Source organism: Vombatus ursinus, unplaced genomic scaffold (assembly GCF_900497805.2).
Source record: "Vombatus ursinus unplaced genomic scaffold, bare-nosed wombat genome assembly UNPS02014798.1, whole genome shotgun sequence".
Lineage (NCBI taxonomy): Eukaryota > Metazoa > Chordata > Mammalia > Diprotodontia > Vombatidae > Vombatus > Vombatus ursinus.
In genome coordinates, this window is record NW_020954576.1 from 49,623,224 (window position 1) to 49,633,956 (window position 10,733).

General features: G+C 44.7%; 1 protein-coding gene across 5 annotated transcripts in view; it reads left to right on the forward strand.

Annotated features, from left to right (window-relative positions):
- PIK3C2B (phosphatidylinositol-4-phosphate 3-kinase catalytic subunit type 2 beta) overlaps positions 1–10,733 on the forward strand; it is a 79,052-nt gene that overhangs the window by 31,270 nt on the left and 37,049 nt on the right. For all 5 annotated transcript variants that reach the window (XM_027870874.1, XM_027870873.1, XM_027870871.1 and 2 more), the window contains 6 exons: positions 1,112–1,232; positions 5,963–6,074; positions 6,235–6,314; positions 6,849–6,912; positions 9,514–9,660; positions 10,560–10,593. In XM_027870874.1, coding sequence (XP_027726675.1) covers positions 1,112–1,232; positions 5,963–6,074; positions 6,235–6,314; positions 6,849–6,912; positions 9,514–9,660; positions 10,560–10,593 — 558 coding nt within the window. The remainder of the gene's footprint in view (positions 1–1,111; positions 1,233–5,962; positions 6,075–6,234; positions 6,315–6,848; positions 6,913–9,513; positions 9,661–10,559; positions 10,594–10,733) is intronic.

Genomic DNA, 10,733 nt, shown 5'->3' on the forward strand with positions numbered 1-10,733 from the left:
CAACAAAGGTACAGTGGAAAGAACATTGACCTTGAAGTCAGGATAACCCTAACTTTACTGTTATGTTGCTGTACAAACTTTTTTTTTTTAATGTAGCTGAATAGTATTTCCATTCATTAGATGTAATTTTCAAAAAATAAATTTGTTATTGTTAGCATTCATTTTTTAAAAATTTTGAGTTCCAAAATCTTTCCCTCACTCTAGTCGCTCTGCTACCCATTGAGAAGGCAAACAATGTGATATCAATCACACATGTGAAATCATGCAAAACGTATTAACATATTAGCCATGTTGCAAAAAAAAAAGATGAGAAAAATAAACTGAAAATATGATGCTTCAGTATGCACTCAGAGTTCATCAGTTCTCTCTCTAGAAGTGGTTAGCATTTTTCATCATGAGTCCTTTGGAATTTTCTTGGATCACTGTCTTGATCAGAGTAGCTAAGCCTTTCACAATTGATCATTGTTACAATATTGCTGTCACTGGGTACAATGTTCTCTTGGTTCTGCTCACATCACTTTGTATCAGTTCATATCTTGCTCATCATTTCTTATAGCACAATAGTATTCCATCACAATCATAAACCACAACTTGCTCAGCCATCCAGTTGATGGACATGTTTACTGTATTACCTTAGGCAAAGCATTTCACTTCCATGGGCAATTTTTTCATCTTTTTAATGAGGAAGCTGGAGTAGGTTATCTCTAAGGTCCCTTCCAGTTGTGACAATCTATAAACCAAAGAGCCAAACTCTGTTGGCTGCCTCTTTTACTGGTTAGAAACAGTCAGCCAGAGGAAGCTAAGTTGGAATGAAAGAGTGAATGAAAAGGCATTTATTTTAATGTTTACTATGTAGATATAATTTATTATGTAATTTACTACGTAAATGTGAATGCTAGCCTTTATCGTAGCGCCCGGGATACCAATACAAACAGAAAGATATCCCTGTGCTCAGGAAGTTTACGTTCTAATAATGAAAGTCGGCATATCTAAGAGAATACTGACCAGGAAGGGGTCTTTTGAATTGGGAAGGTAGAGGTAGAGGAGGTTGGCAGGGCAGAAAACTGAAAACCCCGTGTGACCCTGTTCTCTCGTACTCCATCCTCTTCAGGTTCCTCCACAGTGGACTTACTCATTTACCAGACGCTGTGCTACACACATGATGACTTAAGGGGCGTGGATGTGGGTGACTTTGTGCTCAAGCTGTGTGGGCTGGAAGAATTCCTGCAAAAGTGAGTGATCCATCTGCTGTCCTGCTTGGTTGAAAACGGGGTCAGGGAATGTGGGTGCGAGTTCCTGGGGAGACCTGGGTGGCAGAAAGTAGTCAGGGCAAGTGAGGAGTGACAGCTAGCTTCAGTTGATAAACACGTATAAAGTGCCTACTATGTTCCAGGCACTGTGCTAAAGGCTTCCCCATTCTCCAGGCCCAGTGAGCCACGTCTCCCTCTTTGCAGGATCTCTGGCCTCAGGCAGAGCTGGCTAGATGTGTTGGCTCAATCAGAAGGAACTGGAAACCTGGGCTGGGCAAATATTAAGCCTCGTGTTCCCAAACCCATGGAAATAGAGAAGGAATGGGTGTGGCAACTACATCTCTTATTTGGGGATGAGACTTCCTGCCCTGAATTGGCTATGGAGTCTTTGCAACCAGGATTGAGGCCAAGGGCTCCCAAGGGATTAAGTCCAAGTGTCCATATGGAATAGGGGGAGAAATTTTTCTGCTTTACATTGTTATGCCTCTCTTTCCATCCCCACAAAACTTCTTCCCATGTAGAGCTAGGTGAAACAACAGATGAAGTGTTGAACTAGGATTCAGAAATAGCTGGCTTCAGCTCTCGTTTCAGACACTTGTTAGCTATGTGATCCCAAACAAAGAGTGTAACCTTGCTCAGCCTTGGTTTCTTCATCTGTGAAATAGGGATAATAATAGCACCTACCTCTCAGAGTTGTTGCAAGGCTCAAATGAGATAACATGTGTAAAGTTCTTTACAAACTCTATATAAATGCTAGCTATTGTTATTGAGCACCTGACACTTCTGACCCCTTTAATATCCCCTGCACTTTGGAGATAACATGTATAAATGAGGTAACATGTATAAAGTTCTTTACAAACCTTAAAACTCTATATAAATGCTAGCTATTATTATTGGTGCAGTGGACAGAGTACAGGGCTTGAAGTGAGGAAGACTCATCTTCCTGAGTTCAAATCTGACCTCACACACTTATTTAGCTGTATGACCCTGGGCAAGTCACGTCACCCTGTTTGCCTCAGTTTCCTCATCTGTAAAGTGAGCTAGAGAAGGAAATGGCAAACCACTCCAGTATCTTTGCCAAGAAAACCCCAAATGGGGTCACAAAAAGTCAGACACAACTGAAAAACTACTCAACAACATTATTATTATTCTTATCATTGTCATGTAGATGGGGTATCTTTATTATTGGAATCTATCTCTAGTTAATTTTTATCATATGCTTTCTTTAAAAAAATTTTAAAATATTTGTATTTCATTAATTCAATTATATGTAAACAATTTTAGCATTCTTTTTAAAAAATTTTGAGCTCCAAATTCTTTCTCCTTCCTACCCCTCCCCCGCCCTTGAGAAGGCAAGCAACATGATATCAATTATACAATATCATATATTTTCAAAAGCAGCCTCCCTAGCGTAGACAATCTGATTTGGACCTAATGAAACAATTCCATTCTCTGCTCCTTTTGGGGGTTTGGTTTTCCTTGGCGGGGGAGCAGTGAAACCATGGAGGGCAATCAGTCACTCAGCAGCCATTTATTAAATGTTTACCTTGTGCCAGGCACTGATCTGGGAGGCAGATTGGGGATGGGGAAGGTGGTTAGTCTGTCAGCTGGCATTTATTAAGCATCTACTGGGTGCCAGGCACCGTGGTAGGTGCTGGGGATACAAATAAAAAGGCAAAAAAAGGGGGATCATAGTCTAATGGGGGAGACAATATGCAAACAGCTAGGTACAAACAAGATGTATACAGGATAAATTGGGGTAATCTCAGAGAAAAGGCACTAAGAAAGGAGGACTGAGGAGAGGTAGATGGGGGAGGGGAAAAGAAGAAGGTTGGGGAGTTTATATATTCTCAGCATATATGCAAATCTACCCCTCCCCCAAGGACTACTTTTTCCTGTAAGCAATTTCATTTTTATATTCTGTCATTCAAGATGAGCAGACTGGGAGACAGCAAGATTTGGGAGTGGGCAGAATTCACAGGGCCTGAAGTCTCCCCACTTCCATTTCTCTATCTTTTTCACTAAAGAGCTAGTAACAGCAAAGATTGTTCTTGTGGCTGCCCTCCAGGATGGGTGACTAGGACTCATGGCTTTGTAGTACCTCTGCTACCTTACTTTGCCTTCCCTGGGCCTCTTGTTCCCATCTCCAAAGTGTAGGGGATATTAAAGGGGTCAGAAGTATCAGGTGCTTTTAAACTGGAGAAGCATGAAAGGAGGTTAGTACTTCCATTCTTTCCTGGGAAGGCACCAGACTGACGCCACTCCCATGGGGTACAGCCCTTCCCTTCCTGGGCTTGGGAAGGCACTGCCCCTCCCTCAACCCCTGGGGCCCAAAAGCATGGCATCAACCTCGAAGAGAGGAATAGGTAGGTACTGGGAAGGTAGTCAGGCTCTTGACCTTCAGCCAAGTTGATCTGGTTTGGATAGAATCACTCTCTGGACTTCTCCCAGGTCTCTTCCCATGGTGGCCTCTGCCACTGGCATTTTTCTGCCTTCCCTGCTGAGATGCTAGGTCTGGAGTGAAACAATGACTACAGCATTTGTTCAGGATTCAGGCCAGAGCACTGGACAGAAGAGTACCCAGGAAGCTGCCTCTGGCTCCTTCAGTTCTTTTTTCTTCAGAAGAACTTATTCCAGGGATTGTAGGTGTTTGTCTGGCCTATTGGGAAAAATGGGGCATGTGGGAAAATGGGGAGCAGAACGAAGAACCAGTCCTCAAGCAGCCCTGACTGAGTCCTAGCCCCACCTCCCTTAGCAGCTGCCTTCCAGGATGCACGGAACTCCAAGATAAGAACTTGGAGCCTGGCTGTGGGGAGGAGGGCCGGGTTTCCTGCTCCCCACCTCCCTCTTCTCCCCACCTTCCTTCCTTCCTTCCTCCCAGGATACTCCCTCCCTCTGGCCACAGCCTGCCTCCGTACCTTGCTTTGGCTCTAGGCTAATCATGGAGGATTCAGGAATAATGGCCCCGGAGACTCAGGGTCTTCCAAGATTACAGTCCATTGAATAGAGTGAACTTCAGGGTCCTAGCCAGGTCCATGATGGTTTCTGACCTTGGACCTACCATATTTCTCTACCTCCTCTTCCATGAAAGTTCTTTCCAGGCCCTTCCCCACCCCTACCTTTAGTCAAGGTTTCCAGATGTGTTGAGGAAGGAAATCCCAAGCCCTTTCCCACCCCCCCACTTCTAGTCAAGGTTTCCAGATGTGTTGAGGCAGGAAATCTCCTTCCACCTTCTGTTATCCAGCTGTTGAGATCAGCTGAGCTGGAGCCTGAGCTGGGGTTATTTCTTGATACCTCTCCCCCCAACATTTCTCTCTACTCTGCCACTGACCTGTCACCTCCTTCCACTAAGAGGGAGGGCAGGCAGGAATGGGGTATGGTGAGAAGGGAGGTGCCGGAGCCCATTTCCCTGGTACCCTTCATAGTCACAGCTGCTGCTGCAAACCCGGATAACCTCCCTTACTGGAGGGAAGGGTTAGAAGAGGGAGGAGGCTACTGTATGTATAGCAGGAAAGAGATGGAGGTGGGAGTTTTGGAGGAAGTCTGCTGTATTTGCTCCGTTAGTCATGAATTGGGCAGGATCCCCCAGGGACTAACACTCTTTTTTGATTGGCATACAGTTTAGGGCAGGGAGGACAAGCTGCTAACTTGGTGATGTGGCTTTTTTTGGCCTCTCAGCTCCTGTTCTGTGTGTACTATAGTTAGGCTGGGAAGCCTGGTCATGGGGGTTTGGGGGCATTGTGGTGCTGAACACTAAGACCCCGTCAGTCTCTGTGTTTCCCTTTCCCTGCCCTTCCAAGTACCACAGGGCTTAGGGACTGACCAGACTCCCCTCTATAACTCGTTGTGCCCTCGGCTCTAAGCCTCCTATTTCTACCCTGCTGAATGAGCAAAGGCTAAATATACAGATAATAAACACCTAGGAAATGAGGTTTCAGGGCTGTAAAAACCAAGGCTTCAGTACATTTTAGCAGGATTGTGAGAATCAAGTGAATGTGTATGTTTATGTTTATGTTTATACAGAAAGACCTGGCTGTCAGTGGTTAGCCCTCTCCCTTACTCAAAAATTATTTTGTATTTATTTTGATGTATTTTTCTGTTTACTTCTCTGTGTATTTTTCATCTCCTCCCATCCCCCATCTTGAAATGTAAGCTCCCTGAGGGAAAAATGTTTTTGTCTGTTTTCTTCATGCCCATCAGGATGGGTAGCACTTAGTAGGTGCTCAATAATTGCCTGTTCAATTGAATTGAAAGACCTCCATTTCCCTTTTTCCAAGCTGCTATGACATTTCCTCAGGGACCAAGTTGGGGGTAAACAGAAGCTCCCTTGCTTGGCCCCTTTTTTTCTCTCCCTAAGGCTAGGTTATGTAGCTTTCTCTGGCACTGAGGTCTCTTTGCTGAGGAAACCTGCCCCATGTCCTTATTGATGGTTTTGTGATAGGTAGGTGGCATTGTGACAGCTAGGTGGCATTGTAGATAGAGTGTTGAGCTTGGAGTTTAGGAAGATCTGAGTTCAAATCTGGCCTCAGACACTCACTAACTCTGTGACCTTGGGTAAGTCACTTAACTGCTGTCTGCCTTAGTTTGCCCAATTGTAAAATGGTGCTCATAATTGCACTTACGACCCAGGGTTGTTGTGAGGATCAACTGAGATAATATTTGTAAATCGACTACTATTGTTCCCTTCTCCTTCCTTCCCTCCACCTCACCAGCAAACATGCCCTGGGCAGCCATGAGTACATTCAGCAGTGTCGAAAGTTTGACACTGACATCCGGCTACAGCTGATGAAGCGCAAGGAAGTTCGGACCGACTTGGCACGGACTGTGAGTGGGCAGTTGGGAGGGGATTGAGGTGGGAGGATGTAGTGGATGAGAGTGCAGTGCAGAGTTGGGGGTAGGGGTGCAGGGATGAAGAGGGGTCATGTGGAGGGACAGTGGAGGAGGGTTATTGCCTAAAGATGGGGACCCTGCCTATTCCACTCAGATGAATGATGACCAGAGCCCATCCACCTTGAACCACTATATCCACCTTCAAGAGAGGCCTGTCAAGCAGACCATCAGCAGGTGAGAGAGGGTGGACTCCTGGGAAAACAGATATGGGACAAGATGGAGCAGCTTAAGACACCTGTGCTTCCCCATTCATCATGTACTAAGTGCAAAGCACTGTGGTAGGCGCTGGAGGAAATAGATAAGATCTGGTCCCTCTCCATATGGATCTTACAGTCTATTGGTCAACTCCCTCCAAACTAGAGGAAGCTCTGATATTAGCACTGAATTGGATTGTGGGGGAAGGAGCCCCCCTCCGAGATTTATTATATCTAGCACTCACTCCTTGTGGCTTCTGTTCTTCCCATACCTCTCCAGTTCCTTTACCTTTGCTACGCGGGATGGGGAAGTGGCATGTCTTCCTTCTATCTTTATGGGATTCAGAAGAGGTAGGGGAAAGTCAGAAAATTTGGGGATTGTGTGTTACAAACTCTCCCAATCATGTTCCCCCTGGTCCTGGGAATTGTAGAACTCTTTTGGGGGGAGGGAGACTTACTATGTCTGCCCTGATCTTTGCTATTTCTCTCCATCTCCTTTACCCCAAATCCCCAGGCAGGCCCTGAGTCTTCTCTTTGATACCTTCCATAATGAAGTGGATGCTTTCCTGCTGGCTGAGGTGCGTCTGTGTAGGTTCTGGATGAGGTTGGGGGAAAATCTCCCCTCTTAGCCTGTACTCCTAGGTCATTTGAATGCTCTATCATTCTAGATTCCAGAGGATCTGGAGTTATCCTTCTAGGGGGACCAGAATGGGGTGGAGACCCCTCAGTTCAGAGTTGGGGACCTTCTTTACGGTTAGAATAGCTAGAATTCTGAGTTGGCATAAATAGGACCAGAATTCTTCTGCCTGCCTAGAATTTTGGTTCTCACTGGTAATTCTCCAGGGCAGTAAGAAAGTGTCCTTAAAGAAATGATACTACTATCTTTTAGTCATCGGGCAATCACTGACTGTCTATCCCTTACTTTCTTCATCTATAAAATGAGAGGGTTGGACACAGGATAGCAACAACAGCTAGAATTTATATAGTGCAAGATCTGCAAACCTCTTTTACATTCAGAGATATAATAATAATGATGATAGTAACAACATTTATGTAGTACTTTTAGGTTTGCAAATCACCTTCCATGCACTCTCTTATGTGATCCTCATAGAAATTCTGGGAGGTAGGTTCCATTATTATGCCCATTTTACAAAGGAGGAAACTGAGACAGTATTTAAACCCAGGTCTTTCTTATTCCAAGCCTACCACTCTATCCACTGCCCAACAATAGCTGCCCCAGCTATTATGTCAGGCATAATTTAGTTTGACCTCATAACTTCAGCAAGTCAATGCATATGTCTAATCCTCATTTTCCTGACCTGTAAAATGGGAATAATAATATTTGCACTATTGATCTTAGGACACTGTTGTGGGGAAAGCACTGTAAGCCTTAACATCCTAAGGAAATGTGTGAACTCAAGATGAAGAATCACAGAATTTGTTTTGCCTTGCCCATGAGACCAGTGACTTAGACAAGCCACTAGCTTGTCTAGAGTACATGGTAAATGTTACGTGTAATGTTGTGGGTAATAAAGTTGAATGAAGTTAGAGAGGTAGAGTTATCTAATGGAATAAGTGCTAGATTTACAGTCAGGAGACTCGGGTTCCAGTGCCATTTCTGATACTTAATTAGGCGTGTGAACATAGGTGAATCATTTACCTTCTCTGTGCCTCCATTTCCTCATCTGTAAAATGAAAGATTTTGTTGCTGAGTCATGTCTGACTCTCCATGACCCCATTTGGAGTTGGGTTTTTTTTTTTTTTTTAGCAAAGATGTTGGAGTGGTTTGCCCTTTCCTTTTCCAGCTCATGTTACAGGTGAGGAAACTGAGGCAAAGAGGATTAAGTGACTTGCCCAGAGTCACACAGCTAGTAAGTGTCTGAGGTCGTATTTGAACTCAGGTCCTCTTGACTATAGGCCTAGCATGCTATCTACTGTGCCACCTAGCTGCCCTAAAATGAAAGGTAATATGGACCATCTTCTGCTCAGAGCCTTTGCTGAGCCCCATAGCTACTAGAGCTGTCCCTTCCAAATCATCCTATGTGCATTTTATAGATTTTGTAATATGTATACATAATATACATATACATCTATCTGTAGTGCAATATACGTATATGTATAGATATAATTATACCTATCTCTCCCTTCTTCCCTTACTTTATTGTGTACGTATACAATACATATAGACATACACACACATATAGACACAAATACACATTCAACACATATGTATGCATATATGGGCAGCTCAGTGGCAGGGCCCTAGACTCAGGAAGACCTGAGTTCAAATCTGGCCTCAGACACTTAATAGCTGTGTGACCCTGGGCAAGTCACTTAACCTTGTTTGCCTCAGTTTCCTCATCTGTAAAGTGAACTGGAGAAGGAAATAGCAAACCACTCCAGTATCTTTGCCAAGAAAACCCCAAATGGGGTCACGAAGAGTTAGACATGACTGAAATGACTGAATAACAACATGCATACACCTGCATATATGCATACATGTATACTGATACAGATACAGATATACCTACATATGTTAATATATGCACGTATCCTTATGCATATACACTTTATACATACATATACACACACATTACAGATATACATCTTATTTCTCCCATTTGAATGTAAATTCCTTGAGGGCAGGTATTTCATTTTTGTCTGTATTCTTCAGGTTTAGTGTGGTGCCTGGCCCTTAGTAGATACTTCTGGTTTAAATGATTAAAACACTGTGTAAACCTTGAAGGGGTATATAAATGGGATATTATTAGAAGACTTTGAATAACCTTTATAAGTTGGTCCAATTCATGTTCCCCTCCTATCTGATTTCCCTGGAAATTTGTCACCTCGAAGAGTTGGGGAGGAGACCCCAAATGCATTTGCTTGCTATAAACCAACAACTGCTTTCTCTGAACCGAGGAATATTGGGTGGGGTCACCCTAAAGTGGGTTTAGGGGTAAGTAGGCATGGGCAATTCCAAAGTGGTGGGCTGAAGAGGTTTTAATTGGCTGAATGACGTTTGAAAACAATTTGCAGGGTTCACTAGTATGTCCTGACGGCCTGAAAGTTGCCTGTCTCCTCAAATCAGCTTCTCTTGAAACTAAGGGAATGGGGTAGCATGGGGAAGAAAGGGAAGTTGTCTGGCCCTTTTTCCAGCTTCCCTGTGTCGCTTCTTGCAGGGGGATTTCCCACTGAAGGCTGAAAGGGTGGTCCAGTCTGTCAAAGCCATCTGCAATGCCCTGGCTGATGTGGAGTCCCCAGAGATCACCAAGGCCCTCAACCAGTTGCCACCTTGCCCCTCTCGAATGCAACCCAAAATTCAGAAGGTAAAGGCACGGAGGAAGGGCGGGGGCTCCTGGGACCTGGGCAAACTCCCAGGATGACTAGATGTCTACTTTTTAAAGTACCTCTCCCCCCCCACCCCCGAAACACTTCAAGAGGGGAAGCCAATTGCTATTCTTGTTGGAGGGTGAGAACAGGACTACTCACTGCTCTACTCCTCACTCACCCCAAGGCTGGTCACTGTGAGTCCAGCGTGACCAAATGCTTTGTTTGCTGGAGAGTTGGGCACTGCCAAGCAGCTTTCTAGTAGGGCTTCTGCAGAGTCAGGCTATGTCACTAAAGTGGGAAACGGAGTCTGTCCTTGAAGAAAGGGATGCTTTACATTTTTGTGCTGTGATGAAAAGTCTTTCCCCAGAACCATGAGCTGCTCTCACCACCCCTGTCCCACAACTCTTTCAATGATTGATTTACTAATTTCTCCCTCCTACCTTCTTCCCTTCCTTTTACTGTCTGTGTTCCACCCTGTATGGTAAACCTCCACTACAGACCGGGGTGGGGGGGGGAGGGGGATGGCCACATCCCCTATGCTGTAAGCCTTGAGCAGCTTGCTGTACGTTTTTGCCTGGATCACAGTAGGCATCTGTACCTTCTCAGGGCCAGGAGGCCTGAGTCTACCCTCTGTCCTGGAAATGCTATGGTCACTTTTTGGAACTTTGATGATCATCTTTGAAAGATTCACCCCCCCTCCCCAACATACCTCACCCCAAGTGTGTCTGTCCATCTTTTAAACCTCTCAGTGTCCTATTTTTTCTTCTTCCTGAGCAACCACTGCTCTTCAGATGATCGTATCTGGTGGCAGCTGGGGGTGCCTGGGAAGGATTTGCCTCTTAGCTGTGGCGAAAAGGCCACGGCACTGAAATGAGCCTTCTCTCTTCCTCAACAGGATCCAAATGTCCTGGCTGTGAGGGAAAACCGAGGTAATAAAGCTGGCTGCAAGTTTTTTCCATCTGCCTCTTAGGGAAAAACACCCTTACCTAGTGTGCCTTTTTTCCCCCAGTTTATTTCAATATTGTGTGTGTGTGTGTGTGTGTGTGTGTGTGTGTGTGTGTGTGTGTGT